Source organism: Pteropus alecto, unplaced genomic scaffold, assembly GCF_000325575.1.
Source record: "Pteropus alecto unplaced genomic scaffold, ASM32557v1 scaffold76, whole genome shotgun sequence".
Lineage (NCBI taxonomy): Eukaryota > Metazoa > Chordata > Mammalia > Chiroptera > Pteropodidae > Pteropus > Pteropus alecto.
Window position 1 is genome coordinate 20,860,069 of NW_006443138.1, and position 20,034 is coordinate 20,880,102.

Below are 20,034 nucleotides of genomic sequence, written 5' to 3' on the forward strand. Positions count from 1 at the left end.
TTCTTACTGAAACCATTACTTAGAAGAGTCTCATTTTATTTTTACAACTAGATATTCAAATAGGCAAAACTCCCAATTTATAAAGTCTAAATTAATAAATAATTGGAATTTTGGTCATATATTAAGCATCTTTCATATAGGCACATATTAAGAACTTAAAATTATTATTAACTCTTTTGGAAATACTGAACTTAAAAATCAGCGTCTTACCTTTTGGGCTCCTCTGGCATCCTTTAAAGTGCTTATTAACTCTTCTAGCCCCTTTAACTTTAATTCCATCTCCATCGTTTTGTTCTCCATATTTCTATGTTCTTGTTGAGAATTTTTCATTTCTTGCATTATCTTCAGCTTGTCATTTTGTAACTGAATCATTGTTTTAGAGAACTTTTCCTGTTGTGCCAAGGGTAATGCTCCACTAAACTGGCGTCGCAAAGACTGAATTGTTTGGCGCAGATGTTTTGCTCTGTTTCTCCCCTCCAAACGGGCATAATAGAGAGCCTGTTCTTTTTCATCAAGTTTCTGTTCTAAGCGCAAATTATAGGCCTCCATCTTCTGCAATTTAGATGTAACTGACTCCAACTTACCAAGAGCAGTTGCCTCACTAATTTGAAGAGAGACAAGATGTTGGTGCAACTTGGCTATTAGTGCCTTTTCATCAGACTGTGCCTAATACAAAAAAAATATATATCTGTAGTAAGTTTCACATTTTTCCAATGAAACTGATCATGGATTTAACATCACAATTTACTAAATAAAATTTAAAAGTGTGCTATATGAGATCCTACAAAAATCTAACCTTGCTTTAATACAAATTACCGGAGAATTATAAAAACACAAAACAAAAAATACAAAACTTAGAACCAAACATATTTAAAATCCAAATCTGGGATTTAAGTAACAGTTGGAATATTACTGCATTTTTTTAACTTCTGTAAGTAAATAATAATATTGATATAATACTAATATGGACAATGTTTTTTTTAAAAAAAAAATTCTAAAAACACGAGACTCTGTAAAAAGCTATATAAAGCTACAAGACAAAATATTGTTATGAAAGACTTAGTATTGCTCCTCACTATCATAAGTTTGATCAGCAGCCAGTGCGATGCATTTGTAGGCATTTAAATACTTTTCTGTATCACGAATGGTATTTCAAATAGAAGAGTTTTTCTAATCAGGTTACAATGAACAAGAACAGGAACCTCTATTTGATGTATTCTGATTAAAACTATAAAATCATCAATATCTAATATGAATTTAGGAAAAAGAAAAAATCTATATAGATGAGCCAATACTGTCCATACCTGATAGTCTAACAGTTGCATTCTGATAGACTCTACTTCTTTTTCTCTGGACTGCTGTTGTGCATTCAAAATTTCAACTTGCCTTTTGGCAATGTCAGAAATCTCTCTCAGTCTAGGAAGTGATAAGTTATTTCAGAAATGATTAGGTATATTTTCTAAGTAAATCAGTATCAGGATTTCAAATTTCTAGATCCTTGGAAAAGCCATTAGTTTCCAGCATCTCCTCTTTATATGAAAAACTAAAGCTAAGTTTCTTAAACTGTTTCATGAAACATAATTCCCTGAGAGGTTAACACTGTTCTGTAAAAACAAAACAAAACTACATTCCCGGCATCCCTACCCCTTGAAAATTCATAATACATAGTATCATATTAAATATTCTGAGAAATTTTAAAGTGAAAAATCATCTCAAACTGTACAAATATAGCATTTTCCAAATGTTCATGGCCAAAGAATTCTCTCCCACCTTTTTCATAAGATACTTATTATCACAGTTTGGCATAGCTAGAATAAGGTATTAAATAGGTTTACTTGATATAATTGTATGTTAAGAATACAGAAATTTAAAATTACTAGGTTCCTAGGTGGATTAATGTACATTTTGAATTGTTTTATTTTAATTTACAAGTTATCAGAAATATGAAAAAGAAAGATTATACATTTACTACAATTACAATAAAAGGAGAAGCTTGATGGTAAGTTATTAAATTTCCTATATGACTACTGTGATAAGTTTACACAGGTAAAGAAAAATCCATTTTACTTTGGGCTGGAATAATTTTAGCTCAGTATGACAGATAAATCAGGTTTTCTCAAATTGATTAAAAGCTCTACTGGTTATGTAGGTGTTGATTAATTAAAATATAATAAAATTAATAATACAGCTTAGTTTGGTTCAAAAGGTGAGGTCCATGAGGTAAGATGAAGAATAAAATATGGCTAAGAATGACTAATATTCCCCATAGGACTATCAAGAATCCAAAAAATAGCTACAGCTATAGGAAGGCCGTAAAACTTTATTACTAATGAATTATCTGTGCCTGAAAGATCAACTCAGGGATCCTCATACTTTACTACTGAAGTAACATATAATTACAAAAGAGAATGAGTTCACAGCATCTACCTCGTACACAGTATTTACTCCTTACATATATTTTGTGTTCTAAGCAAATAAACTTTTCCATACATAAAATGAAAATAACAATGCTACTTCAGGATTATTAAGTTTAATTGTATTAGTTAATATGTTTAATACTTAGCACAGTATATGTAGTAGACACCCAAAATTGAATCAAAATCTGAATTTTTCTTTATATTTTTATAGCAACATTATAAAACAGGTAGATGAGATACTATTATTCCCTTAATAAAGTGAAAAAACTTAAGTTTAAATAAATTAAATAGCCCTACCCACCAAAAAACCATTAATATGTAGAATAACTAGACCTCATAAGGTCTTGACTGCAAATTCAGCACTTTCTCCAATACTATTCTTGGACTCTGAAAATCTGTAAATCTTGAGAAGTTATTACCTCTTCAATATTATTAATTATGCCTGTTAAAAATCTACGTTGTTATTATTTAACCATGTTCACATAAAAAGAAATCAGTATCAATTGTCACTAAAAATATTACCCTCATACCACTGTAATTCAGTTTCTTAAAGACAAATTAGACACATCTAATCAAATGCCCAGAAAGTTTACACACACTTACTTTGACACTTCAACTTTTAGTTCCATTTCATTCTTCTCTAATTCTAGAATCCGTTGTCTATCAGCATCACTCACTGTCTTGCTCACACTATTAGCTAATTCATCTCTTAACATCTGTTCTACCTTCTGTGCTTCCAAGTTGATTTTGGTAAGCTAAGAAAAGGTAACAAAAAATGTTCAGATACATCGGTTTTTGAAGATGTTTGTTTTCCTTTTATTTTAGCTTTTAGCAAGTTGTAGTCTTCTTCATTTTACATTGGTCCAGATACTAAATTGAGTGTGAAGTACTAAGAATAGGGTAAAGAGAGAAAAAGTCGGGTAAATTCTGTAAATTCTGGTTATTTGCTAACTCACAAAGAGTCATTTATATTAGGCAACTCACAATCTAATAATATCTGAATTGCTGATATTCTTAATTTACTGGGAATGCAATATGCTCAAACGTTTTCATTAAATTATATCATCTATAAATAAATCTAAATAAGTTAATAAAATCTTTATATTTAGTGACTCAGTTAAAATGAACAACGTAAACAAAACAAACATTATAAGAGTGCTACTTTATCATAAACTGTTGAATATTTTCAAAAAGTTTTTATTGCTAGCCACTTTAATAATTCTGACCATGTGAAAAAAGTCTAAAATCTCCCATTAGGCTATAAAGTCCCCGAGAGTGAAGATTACTATTAACAGTACTTTTTTTTCCTGTTATAACTCCAGCCCCTACACAGTGTCTGGAAGGTAGTAGGCACTCAATAAATATTTGTTAAATGAATGAATGATAGTGGAAGGTAATTCTATTATTAAGCAAATAATCTGTTTCTGCATATTAAATCTAATAATGTAATGCTGGTGAGAAATAAGAACTCATTCACAGAAATATCTTCTTTAAAAACATTTCAAATTTTAAAATATATCTTCTATTTTTATCTATTACATAAAACACCACTACTATATTAATATGTTACTTCAGAGATATAAACAAACATCTTACATAATACAATGTCTACCATGACTAATTCCTTATTTTCTAATTACATGATAAAAATGATAATATCAAACCTCAGCAAATTTGGTTTCCAATTCAAAATTACGTTCTTCCATTTGTTTTAATGAAGTCCTGATGTGTTCATACATTTTTTGAGAATGTTCAGCACGCTGCCTTTCATTTAATTCCTTCATCTCCAGCATAGTGATTTTTTTTGAAATAGAAGCAATCTCACTGTTGGTTATTGATTTCTTTGTCTTATCCATGTTAGATTCATTTCCTATACGCAACAATTCGAAAGTCAATCTCATGCTGTTCTTATCAAAATTACATCCTAGATATTTTAGACAGCATATATAAGGAAGCAATATGGTTCAATGGGTAACATGTGAGCCTTCTGAATTATGACAGATCCGGATTCCAGTCAGAGCTCTGTTATTTCCTGTCTACATGCTGCTGATCCCATTTAATCTCTCTGGCACTTATATTCTTCATCAAGCAAATAATAAAAAACTATTCCTCATAGGAGTACTGAAATAATGTAAAAGATGTAATGTAGACACATGTACAGAATCAATAAAGGGTAGATAAAACATTTTGTTAACTGAAAGGAGTTAAACTATATAAGAAGCAACTCAGTGAAACACTATTTTGTGAATATAAGTACAATGAATTTATTTTTAAAGTCTCACAGAGTCAAGTTGAAAGTAAAAGATGAAGCCATATGACTTAAGGATTTCACCAACTATTTTCTTTAACCATGAATATTATTTAGCCTTTGTAAATATCTACTATCAAATATTTTAAATTATTTTATCACTTACTATACCCTAAATATATATAGAGGGTTGTATCACTTGTCTTTAGACATAACTCTATGGTTAAATGAAAAGTAAACAACAACAAAACTATCTATCATGAAAAGGCATCACATAGGATTATCATTAGTTAATTAGTCATTTTTTTAGAGGAGAAAATTAATACCTTTGCTGAGCATAATAGACATGCTCTAGGAAAATACAAAATTTGGGAAAGTGTTTTCTCTTTTGAGAATCAATTAATCATATGTTCTGAGAAGTCAATTATTTTAAGAAATTAAGCAGTAATTCTCTTTGTAGATAGTCTTTTATAACAGCAATAATGCCTATTTTTGTAGCTTCATTGTTTTGGTGTCTGTCTGTTTTAGAAGTACTTCATTTTGTTCTCTATGTATCTTTAAATATACGATTTTAAAATAGCTGCTGCAAGCAGTGATAAAATAACTAATAGTAACAGATTACTGAAAGAAGCTAAAAATGTTAGTATACCAGTCCATTATGGAACTCATTCAGGCAATCGTAAACACCATGAATTAAAGAAAACAGCTGCACTACACATAAATATACAAAGAACATAAAACCCTTTCTCCTTTGATTTTTTGTGTTAAACTCTGATAAAGTAGAGAGAATTTACTAACCAAGAATTTACTAAAATTTGATGTAATACCTTTTTACATCTTAGTTTAAATGAGATTGTCTTTCATGTAAGAGCTACATGGAAGTCAATTCACTTTAAATCCTTAATGAATTAAAAATTATATTTCTAAAAGTAGCTTATTTTAGACTCCTCTAAACTACATGTCTCAGTTGCCAATTAATAACACAGCTCCATTTAGTTACAGAAACCTTGAACACAATTAGAGATCCAAGGTCTAGAAAACCAACACATAAAAACATCTTAACCAAAGAAGCAAATTTATTTGAAAATTATAAAGCACAATGTTAGTGAGATAAATGATTTAAGTGTCAGAAACAAAAATAACCATTTGAAAAACTAATATGGAAAACCCTAGCAGGAGCCACAGAGATTTTAATACCCTCTGAGACATTAATATCTCTGTTAAATATATATGAAGATGTTTATTGCAGCACTATAAGCAATAGCAAAAATAAGAAAAGCTAGTGGTTTAATCGCTCAAACAGAAAGATACTGCAGGAATATTTATATGTATAATGAATAAAACATTGGAAATATTTTGATATCTGCTTAATGAATACAACACATATGTTTAGTATAATTTAAAGTATATGTAATATGTAAACACGTATAAAGTAATATAAAAATGATAATATAGTAGTGGACCTATTGGTAATATAACTTTTCAAAAATTTTGATGCTATATGGTGATCTTTGATTTAAAAAATAGCAAATGACGTATTCCTAATATAACTGTTAGGTAGCTAGTCAGTCATGAATGACAGGGGAATAAAAGAATAGGGGCCCAGCCCAGAGACCATCCAAAGAACCCTCTTGGTGGTTAGAGAATCCCTCCTGTATTCCCAGAGACAAAGGAAAAGAGGGTCATAGTCTTAGCTAGCCTAATCTGGCCACAAACGCATGCCCAGAAAATACTGCCAGAACTTCAGCCTTGTTATACCATCATCTTAATATCATGACTATGCCTGGAAGTTCATGAATCTAATTATAACAGACTGAATTCTGGGTGAGCACGAGCACACTAGGCAAAGTTATATAGCAGCCAGGTGTCAGTCAAGATGACTTTACTTGCCAATCACCTAGGAATGCCTTTGGAACCACCCCATCACAGCCCCCAAATATAATGCAGACTTCTCCCTCCCTCAGGGTTACAGCTTTCCATCTTCCCTGGCTATAATCTGTAACCACACCCCAGGGGTATGTAACCTCATTTCTATGTGGCTAGCTGGTATAGGACTGACCTGTCTTATACCTCATACTGTGTTTTTAATAAATGAATATTTCTCATATTCGCTGAGTTGAAATTAATTTCTTCAGCAGTGAAAAGGACCTATAGGTGTGTTACCGGAACTCTGATTGCTCCAACAGTAGTAACGTAAGTGAAAGAACTCATAAAACCGTCATTAAAATACAGGTATTTCAAAATTACCACAAGTCTTGATTATTAAATGGTTCGAAACATCTAAATTCATCTTAAATTTTTAACATATATGGTTTTATTTGGAACAAATTTAATTTAATAACAAAACCAAATTTTGGTATAGATTAGTACAAGATATTACTCATCAAATGCCCGTTAAACTATTAGGCAGAAAGTTCATTTTTATCAAAATATTTTTGATTCATCTGGTATAGAAAAGAAACTTTAATTGAAAAGTATTCATTATTAGATCTTAATCATTTTATATTATCGGAGTCATAACACTTACCTAATTTAGTTTCTTGTTCCCAGGCTTGTTCAATAGTATGAAGTTTTTCCTTGGTAATTTCCAATTCTTTATTCATAGACTCCATTTGTTCTTTTAGGGATGCATTTTCACACTGAATAATCAGAAACATCACTGAGAAACTACATTAGAATTCAGACTAATACCACAAAAATGACATTGTCTTAACTTTATGCAGCATCTACTAAAACTCATAAGCTAGTGGTTTTTTTTTTACAAAATCAAGTTCTCTGACATGTAAAAGATATATAGATACACATATGGATATACATATAAATATACACACATGTATATAAAACATTATTCTAAAATAAGCAAAATCTTGAGTATCTAATATATGGCCCTAAACTTCTGAGCATTAGCTTCTGCCATGTTTATTTTGACCAAGCTAGAATGCTTAGAGCTTTATAACCTTCACGAACTAGTGTTTACTTCCCTCATTTATACAAAGTTACTGAGCATCCCCAGTATGCCATCAGTGACAGGTGCTGTATGTTCATGGTGAAAAGAAACAGACAAAATTCTGGCCTTCGCAAGCCTTACCATTTGTTGTCTGTGGGTATGTGTGTATGGCAGGAGTATGGAAGACAGCAGACAGTAAACAGGTAAGCAAATAAAACATTAAAAATGTCAAGATCTAGAAAGAAAACAGAATATGGGCCCAGGTCATAATAAAAGGAGGCATATCTAGGTAAGAGTGGTTAAAGAAGCTATTAACCACTGAAGAGGTGGTATTTAAGTTGAAACCTAAGGTTTAAGAAGAAGCCAGTCATGACAAGAAATAAGCTATGGAAAGAAATTATGTACTGGTAAACCCAGATGCTCTAAAGTAGGAAAAAGTTTGAAGTGCTAGAGGATTTGAGCATAGTGAGTAAACATAAGAGTGAAGAGTGGTATATGGCAAAGTTGGTGAGATAACAGCCATGCCAGGCTAGGCATGGTATATTAAAATAAGAAACTGGAATTAAACTTAATAAATAATAGGAAATCATTTAAAGATGCTAAGGAGCAAGTTTCAAACAATTGTTCTGGATGCAATATGGAGAATAAAGGGATAAACAGAGAAATCAGAAATTAGGAAGATGTTATAAAGTCTAGATGAGTGATGATGCTGGTCTGAACTATGGTTAATAGCAGTAAAGATGGGAAAAAGAGGACACATGAATTAATTACATTTGGGAAATAAAAATGACAGAGGAAAGGTGTGACTAGAGAATAACTCTAAGGTATATGCCTTAACTGAGTAGATAATAGTAGCATATATTGAAATAGGAACAAGTATGAGAAATAGACATTAGGAGTTCATTTTGGATATGTTAAATTTGAGATCTCTTTGAAACATGAGTTGCAAAGTAGGTAATTCCATACAGTAGGAGACAGCTCTGAGAAGTCAGAGTGGAGATGTAAATGTAGGAGTTGGCACATAAGTACAATATTGTAAGCCCATGTATCCTTTCTTTTAATAATTAGAATGCCTACTATGTACTAGGTAGTCTAAGCACTAGACTTCAGCGGTAAACAAATTCCATCTTAAACTTCTGTTTTAGTGGAGTCATTGGAAAGAAAGCCAATATATAACACGATGTGAGGTAATAAGAGTTATGAAGAATAATAAAACAGAGTAGTGAGATTTTTTTTTAAGAGGATATTATGATGAAAAGAAAAACAAGATGAAGAAATAAACTTGATTTTCTGGTAACATGCACAATTCTAACTCAGTTCTATATACTGTAAATACACAGAAGAAAAGCAAAAGAGGACTTAGTGTATTTTAAATATCTTTCTACTCTTTTTTTTTTCTTTCTTTTATTTCTAGACTCTTTCAAAGAAAAACTCTGGTTTTGCTCTAGATCCCATTTTCATCCTCCTGCCCTGGTATTCCACCCTCATTTATTTCCAGTCTTGTCTCTAATCTTCAATCATTCTCTCCCTATAGGCCCTAAATTTAAAAAGAGTGGTAAAACAAAACAGATCTTCCTCTTGATTCTACTTTAATACATATCTATTTCTCTTTTCATCTATTACCAAATTTCCAGTTTTTCTATGGCCTTATCACCCATTTAGTTTTTGTTTTTCCTTATCACCCGCAGTCTTTATATTCTAAAATTCAATTTTAATCACCTTATTCTCAGAAACTTTACTCTTAAAAGGCATCGATGATTTCCTAGTAATCATATATGATGGCCTTTGCACCATGGCTCTACACCAGTAATCACTCTCTGAGATCAACATTTATTAGCTCTAATAAGGTACTAAACACACACAAATGAATTAAGCAGAGTTCCTGATATCATGAGGCTATATATATTCCAGTAAGGGAGGTAGACATATAAACACATATAATATGATGCAATATAAATAGCAGAGCTAGATACAAAACTAATATAGACAGAGGGAGTGAGTTTGTTCTATAAAAAAGCATGTTTCAGAAAAAAAAATAATATCTAAAAAGTTTTAAAACATGAACAGAAATTCACTGAGCAGATAAACTGGGAGATGAGAAGGGCTTTCTAGACAAGGAAAAAGCATGTACAAAAGAATATATGTAATGAAAAACACTGTGTTGGAGAAAACAGGTAGTTCATTTTCTAAAACATTAATTGTGAAACTCCTTAGAGCATCACAGGAGATGCTGTGAAGTGAAGGGTAAGAACTTGATTTATTCTTTAAGTGACTGGTAGCTTTTGATACGTTTTAAATAAGGGAGTGACATGGTCAGATTTATGTTTAAAATTATGTTTAAAATGCTAGAGATGGTAAGAAAGGCATAACACTGGAGACAGGGACTTGAGAAATGACTAACACAATAAAGGTAAAAAAGAATAAAATGAAGACATTGCCAACAGGGATAGATATATGTTCAGAACTATGAGATATGGTAAGTTAAGGAGAGAAAGGGATATAATAAAAATACAAATATTCTTTGGGAAAATAAAGTCTATTCATTGATATATCATCTACGGGAGATTTATTACTTAGGATATTCTAGTAACAGAGAGGAGAGGACAAAAGATATCAAAAATGGAAAAAAGAAAATTATTACCACACTTAAATATTCAGAATTTTCTATAAAAATCAACATAATTACTTCTTTGGGAAAAAAAAAGTAAAAAACTCATCATGATTACTTCTAGTAGATATTAATAATGACAGATAATTTTGTAGGAGTCACTGAAAGCTAAGAATAACCTGTTTTATTGAATGTGTCCTCCTAAGCAAGTAAAGGCTTTTAAGCCAACAAAATTCAATCGTATCCCTCTTCATGAGAGGATCATAAAAGAGAATAAGCCAAATGACACAAAGCCCTATTTTTGATGAGGAAGATGAACAAACCAGGATCTTGTTTTGCCTATTGTAAAAGGTATGGAGGTTAAGTGGCTAGGAGAACTACAAAGGGTCTGGGCCATAGTCACTGACTGAATGAAACTTTCGATACTCCATCTTACTCTTCTGTATCTCTACCATAAGAATGGGAATTTATAGAGCTCATCCATGGTCCAGGAGGAGCCATTAGTATCTATCTACCTCATCCACTCTTGGCTACATATATCCCAAGGAACAGAAAAGCCAGGGACCATGAGAGAATAATTTATTCTGAGAACTGAGGGAAAAGAAAGGGATAAGTACTTAATGATGCTTCCTTTTGACTATAATATCCTATTTGTTCCATACTCATTTTCCTTTTTTAAGTGCCTGGTAAAAGGAAGTTTGATTCAGTTAAACCATTCAAGTGGACTAAGGAGGATGACCTAGATGAAGTTGTCTGAAAGTTATCCTGCACATATAGATATCGCCCAAGAAAAATTGCTGATATCACAAGGTTCAAAAATCACACTTACCTCTAGGTGTTCCAAGTTATTTGTTCTTTGAACAAGTATATTGTCTTTTTGCAAGATGTCCCTATACTTAGCAGTCAGTTCATTGTATTGTTTATTGGCCAATTCTAGTTCAGACAGAGAAACACTATTATCTATAACTTTTTGGAGAGCAGCAATCTTGAAAATGGCCATTTCCTGTGAAATAAGGATACACTGAGTTAAGTTCACGTATTTTTTTTTTTCCGGTGAAGCATTAGCCACTTTTGAGAAAGATAATAAGACCTAAAGTAAAATAGATTTTAGAATCATTTAAAAAATAAGATTTCTCATGTGAGGAAAATATTGCAATAATTATTAATTTCTTTCATATCAGAAATAACAGTATTTGGTAATTTTTAATCATAATAAAAATAACAATAAAGTCCTCTTATAACTCGTTATCGTAAAATGAAATACAGTTAATATGAGCAAAGCATAACACACAGCAGCAAGAAAATATATCACACAGAATGTATCTTTGGCTTCCTTTTCAAAATTTCATAAGATTAAAAAATAACTTGTAGTTTGACACCTAAATAGCAAAATTAGCATTACCACAAGTAACCTTTACAGCTTGGCTATTTCTGCTTATTATAGTTACAAAGACTATGATAAAAGAAAATGTTTTGTTCACAGGAAGGAAACATTTAGGGAGAAAAAGTCCTGTCTATCATCGCTATCTATAATAATATCAAAGCCTTTAAGTTACTTGGCTCGTGTTCTACTCATTAGCTACACAGCTATAAAAAGTTACTATTCAAAGGTACTGTATTAACACCAAAAATAAATGTCTGAACTTTTAGTTCTCTCCAAAGTAAACTGACAAAGAGGTGGTGCAAGAAACAATAAAATTTATTAAGTGAGGAAGACAAAGAATTTATAGTTATAATTCATTCTGAAGTAATGAGAAAAAAATATTTGTAATGGTGCTTCAGATCTGGTTTTGACAACTTCTCCATGTAAGTAAGCACATTCTATTCTACATTACCCCCTGGGATTTGGTTTCACTTTTCCTTTATGGTGGGTAGGGTAAGTTATACTACCCATCCTTAAAAATAACCTGCCCTCCACCCCCTTTTTGGCTTTCTAATTGTTGAGGGGAAAAAAAACCTAGGTTGAACAATCAAGTTGAAGAGGAAGGAAATTCTAGGTCTTTTTTTTCCCTCTTCTCAAACGCTAGTTATATTTGTAATACTCTAGAAAAGTATATACTACAAAACTTAACACAAAAATAACAAGAATATGTCTTACGTCTCAAAATTTCCTTAATATATATCCAAATAAAAAAAGCTTTCATTTTTCAATAGATTTCTGGTTGCATCAGGCTTCAGCTTTAAGATCACATTGAAAATAAGTTTAATAGAATAATAATTGCACCCATTATTATATTTAAAAAGGGATGGTAAGGAACTCAAGTTCATTTTAATTTTACTTTGCATTCTTCTGAACATAAACAGTGCTTACAATAAGCTATATAACATCAGGTATAAAGCAAGGTACAGAAGAGTACACATGGCATACATCTTTTTGTGTTTGTTAATATTTGCCAAAGGAAACAGCAGAAGGATAATCAGTTACCTATAGGGAGTGGGGCAAAATGGAGTGAAAGGTATAGGAACAGAAGATTTCTCTGACTATATCTTTTGAATATGTAAACGTATCTATATTCAAATTCAAATTAAAAAACAAGAAAAAAATGATCCCTGAAATCGAAAAGACATCAAATGAGCCTAACTGTATGTCAAATTTATATCATAACCACACAAAGGGAATTATTTCAAGTTAGTGCAGAATATGTTACCTTGACTATACATTTTTTGTAAGATACGTTCTAAAGAAAATAAGAACTGTAAGAAAAGTTTAAACTATATCTGGCAGCACTGCTGTTGTTACTGTTAATATCAATACCAGATTACTATTTTCAAATTAATGTGTGGACATTATAAGATAAAACAATAATTATTTTTATGTTAGATTTGATGTTATTTTAACAAAGATTTCCATCTAAGAAAACAGAAATACAAGCATAAAATCAAAAGTTACTAAAAACTCCATACTATTACTTACCCTATAATGTTAAATTCGAATTGAAAGTAACAATATGAACTCATGGTTTAAATATATACATATTTTATTAATTTATCAAATGAAAGAAACTAGCACCAATGACACTCTGAGAGCAATGACTCCTAGTGCCCAGTTTTTTGGTATCTAAACGCCTTCTCCAATAAAAAGAACCAGAGCTTTTTAATGAAATGGCTTATTCCAAGTCTGGATGAGTATACAAGGAAAATCTTGGGCATCTTATTGTACCAGAAAACTAACCAATCTTTGAAATCTGGTTCAAAGACTAATGGATTCTTGTCAAAAGAACACAAGAGCCAGCTTTAAAGGGTTCCCACTGGCCAAAGTTGAGACAAAAGAAGAATGACTCCAACTGTTAAAACAATGACTATTTCAATGTGTGTAAGTCTGTTATGATACTTAAAGAAGAGGAAGTTGGGGGTGAGGGAGAGTGCAAGTGGGTCCAAGTAGAGGCAGAGTACACCAACGCTGTATTCTGAAAACTCATCATTAAAAGGAAAGAATGAAGATTTTATCTTTCTATTAGCAGCTGTACTTCCAGATAACGAAATACCTGGGCTAATAAGAGAAAGGTCTTTATTTTACAAAAGAATACCTATTATTAAACAAGAGAGTATAAGTAGAAAATCATAATTTTTGCAACTCCTAATGAAATAACTGAGTTAGGAAATAACAATCATCAGTGGATGCTAATGCTATTAGGATAAATGACAAACTGGTTATTTGCATGGTACCAAAACATCTCCAAACAGTTAACTAATATCATTTAATAGTAGATATATCTCCCCATTAACACAGCGATCTATCATGAAACATGGGACTACCAGATACTCTCGAAGGGATAAAATATTACTTTTAAAGCAAAAATTATTATATATAAAGTATTCTTGCAAAAAATGTTTAACCTGAATATTATCAGAGGTAACTTTGGTAACTACAACGGATACAGGAACACGTAAAATCACACAAAAAAATAATCACATAAGTCATCAACATTTTTCAGGGAAGAAAAAAATGGGGGATTCTATATTAAAAAGACTAGTGACATAACATTTAAATACAATGCAAAGTCTGTAACTAGATCCTGGAACAAATGAGGAAATGTGAATACGGTCTGGATATTACATAATATAGGAATTATTGTCAATTTTGTTAGGTGTAATAAAGTTATTGTGGTTATTAAAAAAGTTTTGATTTTACAGATGCACACTAAAATATTTAGGAGAGAAATGTCTATAATTTAAACATTCCTATAAAAAACAGATGAAGCAATTATGGCAGAATATAATATATGTTAACTATTAATCCAGGTGATAGGTGTTCATTACAGTGTTCTTTTTCACGTTTGAAAATTTTCAGACAAAAAAAGATTTACCTTAAATCGTTGCAAACGTCCTATTTTTTCACTAACTTCAGCCTCCATTGATATCAATTCATTCTTCTGTTTCTCATTTTCTTTTCTAAGTTGTCTCTCCATTTCTATTAAAGTAGTATATTGTCTTATGAGTGATTTTTCATTCACTTGCAAGACTGTGATTTTTCTACTATTTTCTGAAAGTGTTTTTTTCATTTCATCTGAATCCATCTTAAGAGTACTGAGCAAATTCTGTGCAAAGACACATTTATATTACTTGTTGAATCTAGCTATCTTACTTCATACAATATTGTAAATTGATGTTAAAAGTGTTTTACTTACATTATATTCTTTTACTTTTATAGCATCGTGTTGGATTTGATCCTCAAGTTTCCTCTTTTCCACTTTCATTGTTTCAGATTCTATTTTCCAAGTCTCCTTTTCACTTAAAAAAATAAAATGACAATAGAGTAAACCTAATAACATTAAAATGCAGAAAGATATAACTTTAAGTTACAGAAATTTAAAAGTTTTCATAAAACAGGAGCCATCATAACTACTCAATACCTAATAACATGAGAATGTCAAAATTCCATTCAAAAAGGATTTGGCCTGGAAGTTATATTTTTATTTAATAAATGCAATGTAAAAAAATTATTTTATTAAATCATTTTCATTATTCCATGAATCATCACTCGATAGTTGTTACAATACAACAACTGCAGCTGAATCTTGTAAACATTTTATTAAAAACAGAAAACAATTGGAAAAATAATCAATATACCAAACTCATTCTGGACATCAAGTCTCAATATTCTGACTTTACTCTTAAATTTGAGTGGTAAACACTTGCAAAATATTTAGAATAAAAACAAAATTAGAAATCATTAGACCTAAAAGAAGGTATGTCAGACACTGTTGCCTACCCAAGAGGCATTCTAGTCATCTGCAATTTGCCTGGCATAAAACAATTATGGTGTCGTCATTCTCTCTGCCACTGAAGAGTTTGGACTTGGACAGTTCATTAGCCCAATTCTGGCTAATAAAATCTGAGTCAAAGTTTGCCAGAGGCCACTGGAAAAACTGTTTATTCAAAAATAAGAAGTTATGTGGGAAAAAAATGCCCCTCTTCTTTAATGGGCAAAATGGTTCCATCTTCCTTGAACTCCTGTACCTATTTTATAATCACACTAGGAGACAGTACGACTGAGACTATAATACTCCTAAATATGGCCTACCTACAATTAGCTGTGGGTTTCTTGTTAAATCAGGTAATAATCACCCTTAGTGTTTAAATCACCTTTCATCAGGTATTCTAATTATTACTAAGGAAATTATTTTGTTGATATAAATGGGATGGCAGAGATAAAGAGAAACACATTCGTTCCCAATGAAAATATATGAATAATTTGATGGCAATGATGAAAAATAATGCTAACAGCTGACACAAAGTGTTCATACGTGCCATGACATTTATAAAATGCTCATATCTAAGCATTTTCATATAATTCACTTGTTTCATAACAACCTTATGAAAAAAGTATTATCACAGAAGTTTATAGATAAGTAAACTGAGACACAGACTAAGTGGAGGGGAACAGGCAAGAAGGAAGGGTAAAACGAAATATCTAAATACTTTTTAGTTACTTAAATCATTAATAAGAAAATGCTGCCATTATATTTATAATGTTTTGCTTACACTTATACCTTAGATACTCTTTATATAATAAGCTTTGTTGATGACGAATTACTGCAAATTTTCTGTTATAGTCTTCAAGAGAATCTTCCACATTCTTTAACTTATTTTCTTTATATTCTAGTTCCTAAAAATAGGTTTAGAAATAAGAATAAAAAATGCATCAGAATACGTTTTAAATTTGAAGACAGAAATTTATATTCTGACAGATTATCAAAAAAAACATAAAGGAGAATAGTCCCTACAATCATAAGCAGTACAGATCATTTCTATGTTTATTTTTAACATCTTAGTTTAAGGCCTATAGAATGAGGCAATGTGTGTGTTACTATAAATCAGGTTAATTAATTTTATCACATATGATAGTAACCACAAAAATGATCAGATACAGTAGTTGCAAACTTACCTCTAGTTACTCAGCCCCACATACCTTTTTGTGAACATATACATACACACATCTCATTCAAATTATCCTTTCCAATTATTTATTTCAAAGACAAGGAAACTGAGACTTAGAAAGATTAAGTAATTTACTCAACATTAAAACTCATTAGCATTACCATTAGCAACCATTTTCTAAGCGCATATGCCAAGCTCGATGCCAGATGCTTTACATATATACAGATGCAACACTGGAGGTCAGGTCTGTCTGACTCGAAAGGCCTTGCTACTTCCCTCACTCTATGCTGTCTTAGGGTTGAGAGTCCAAGTACCTGTTTTACCACTTTGAACAAGTTTTCAGATGCCCAATCATTGTTCTCTATTCTACTACAGTACTTATCATGTTTTTTACATAAATATAAAAAAAAAAATCTAATCTCAAGCAACATGATGATACCCTAATGCCATTATTTGCTGACAGTGTCCCTATACTGCAGAAGAATGAGAGAAATCATAAAGAATGCTCAAATTATGAATTTAAAAGTAATGTGTAACACAAATTATAAAATAATGCTCTAATAAGTAGTTAAGGTTGTCCTTTTGTGACTCAGATAACACATAAATTCCAGTATTCAGAAAAAGATTAACTAATGTGATTCCCAAATATAAAAACAATAATTTGATTATCTTAAGTCTATTCAGAAATAGATTATCTGGAATGAGAAACAAGTGTTTATAATCAAAAACATATTTTCATTTATTTTGAACACATTTTTGTAATTATACTGTAATGCACGTGATGTCATGGGTATTCACACTTCAAATGAAATAATGAAAGCAACTCTCATTAGGCCATTCATAATGACAATGACATAGCAAAAGTGAGAAAGAAACACAGAGCAAGCAGTACCCTTTTTAATTTGCTTATAGATTAACTATCACTTTATAGGGTAAAGGGAAGAAAGTGAATGTGTTTTAAAAAGTTTTTCTTGCAGTTAATACAAAAAATGATCAATATCAATCAATACACTAAAACACTGTATTAGGCTTTATTCATTTAAATTGCTTTTCCAACTAGCAATAAATAAAAGTGCTCACTTCATTTATACATTACTACCTTATAGTAGCTGCGTATTATTCTGTCAGTCATATATTTCATACGAATAATACTCATGCAAACAAGACGTGTCAACATGCTCCTCATGCAGATAAATGGAATAAATTGCTTTTATTCGTAACATTCCATCTAACATTAAAATCCATTGAAGTATATCTCACTGTTAATATTCTAAGAATTCAAAGGAATATATGGACTAAATTTAAAAAGATGTTATCAATTATTTTTCTTATTCACATGCAAAATTTTCAGTACCTGTAAGATATGTATTAAATATTCATTCAGAGAATTAATGATATTGGTACTAGATGGTGCTATGCCGTCAGGTAACTCTATTCCTTTAAAAACAACATTTGATCCTTCTGACTGCCGTAGAAGACTGGTTTCTTTTTCAAGATGATCTACCTGGAAACAAACAGTTCAGAAATGTGAATTGCATCTCTTACACCCAAAGATACACAAGTTTAAAGCAGTAACTTACACTTCTACTGGATATTTTTAAAAAGTAGATATATGAATGCCTTGCCAAGAATTCATTTAACCATAATAATTTCTACTTAGAAATGCCCAGTATACACTTAGGATTTCTGTGTTCTTTTATATTATAAGGCACTAGTTTTTACACTGAATTTATAAGAAAAATCCAAACAGGAGTTTTCTTAAAATTGAAAGAATTATTTCAAGGGGGATTTCCTCATAAAGTAGTCATTTAAAAAAATTTAAAGTATCACATTAAACCTATGTTCATATGCTTAGCATTTTCTTTTATTTTATTTAATAAAATTCTCACCTTTAAATTCGCTTTTGCCAACTGCTGAGAATAATTTATAGCTTCCTTCCGAGATTCCCTGAGCTCCTGTCTTAATTCTTCATTCCGTCCAGTAAGTTGATCAACTTGGGCTTTCAAATGCAGATTGGCATCAAAGATTCCCTCTGCATTTTTTGATTCTATAGCCTAATGCATTTTAGATTACATTGAAGAAATGTGAAGAAACACTTAAATCATAGGGAAAAAATCTACCTTTAAATAAAATTCACATTTAAGCATGTTACTATTCCCATTGCCATGCAAAATAACAAAACATACCAAATTTATTTATTAATGAATTTAAATTTATAAAATTCTAGTTTAACTTACATCGGTATTACCAAGCATAGTAATTACTTCATTATAACAATTAACAAACATTTAGCTAATCTTAGTAGACTGGTAGACTAGTAAAATAACCAAAAAGGAATAAGATGACTAGAGTTCAAATCTTAACTAATCTCTTACTAGCTAGGCAAATGATTTAGATTTCTTTATACCGTAGTTTCCTTATCTCTAAAGAAGAGTAAATAATGTTAGCTCTGTCCACTTCACAAGGTTTTTATACAGTCGAAATGAAAGAGATAAGTAAATGTTTTGAAACTATACAGTATCTGAATTTAGAGCATGAGAAAAGGAATAAAATAGCTACTACATTCAATTAAATGAATTTTTCATTGTAACATCACACAGTTGAAGCATACATGATAACAAAAGCTAAGTATGATAACATAGTATTATCCAAGAGTGCTGGATAGGCAAAAATAATGTCAAATATTAAATTATCAAAGCACTTTCACTAGCCTACTTCTCCAACAATGGCATGCATAAATATACACATAGCCATGTACATATGTACATAATACATATATGTAAATATATTTGGACTTTAAAAGAACTATATGGAATAAACTCTTAAAGTCAAAGTAAAGCTTCAGAAATGAATGTAGAGACAAAGTGGTAAGAGGAGTGAAACTAAATGTAATCTACTCAGGAGAGTGATCTGGGGTTTAACTCCAGGCAGCAGATTTATAAAAATAAGCCTTTATCCTAAGGAGATAAGAGCAGACCACGTGGAATAATAAGTTATACTAATTCAAAGGGGACACCAGGAAGACAAAAGTAGGTATAAGAAAGTACGCTGATGGACAAGGTAGTCTAGTTAGTTGTTTTGCTAAAAAATAGCACCATGTTGTCTATGTGGCTTTTTGGTATTATAAGACTGAATTAAATGGTGATTAAGGACACTGAAAAATGTAGCAATAACCAGAATTACCTAATCTAAAGTGTCACTGATTCTGAATATTTCCTTGAGGATGCATTATTAGGTCATTTGTAAATTTGAGAAAGGGCATATCAATCAGAAAAAGTAATGACAACCCAGAAGAGAAGCAAATAAAACCCATGGAAGCAGTGGTCCTGGGGAGGCCAGAGGCTGCCAAGTAAAATACGTTAGAATTTCCTGTGCTATTCATTCTGTGTACTTGATCACTAAGTAGAGTTCCCCTTGGAAAATAAAATTCGAT

At 31.0% G+C, this 20,034-nt stretch overlaps 1 protein-coding gene across 12 annotated transcripts in view; it reads right to left on the minus strand.

Annotated features, from left to right (window-relative positions):
* CEP290 (centrosomal protein 290) overlaps window positions 1-20,034 on the minus strand; it is an 86,932-nt gene that overhangs the window by 35,425 nt on the left and 31,473 nt on the right. For all 12 annotated transcript variants that reach the window (XM_025040987.1, XM_015598444.2, XM_015598446.2 and 9 more), the window contains 11 exons: window positions 18,491-18,655; window positions 17,956-18,105; window positions 16,214-16,329; window positions 14,849-14,951; window positions 14,528-14,758; window positions 11,050-11,223; window positions 7,193-7,304; window positions 4,082-4,287; window positions 3,021-3,172; window positions 1,305-1,416; window positions 211-666 (listed from right to left, as the gene is read on the minus strand). In XM_025040987.1, coding sequence (XP_024896755.1) covers window positions 211-666; window positions 1,305-1,416; window positions 3,021-3,172; window positions 4,082-4,287; window positions 7,193-7,304; window positions 11,050-11,223; window positions 14,528-14,758; window positions 14,849-14,951; window positions 16,214-16,329; window positions 17,956-18,105; window positions 18,491-18,655 — 1,977 coding nt within the window. The remainder of the gene's footprint in view (window positions 1-210; window positions 667-1,304; window positions 1,417-3,020; window positions 3,173-4,081; window positions 4,288-7,192; window positions 7,305-11,049; window positions 11,224-14,527; window positions 14,759-14,848; window positions 14,952-16,213; window positions 16,330-17,955; window positions 18,106-18,490; window positions 18,656-20,034) is intronic.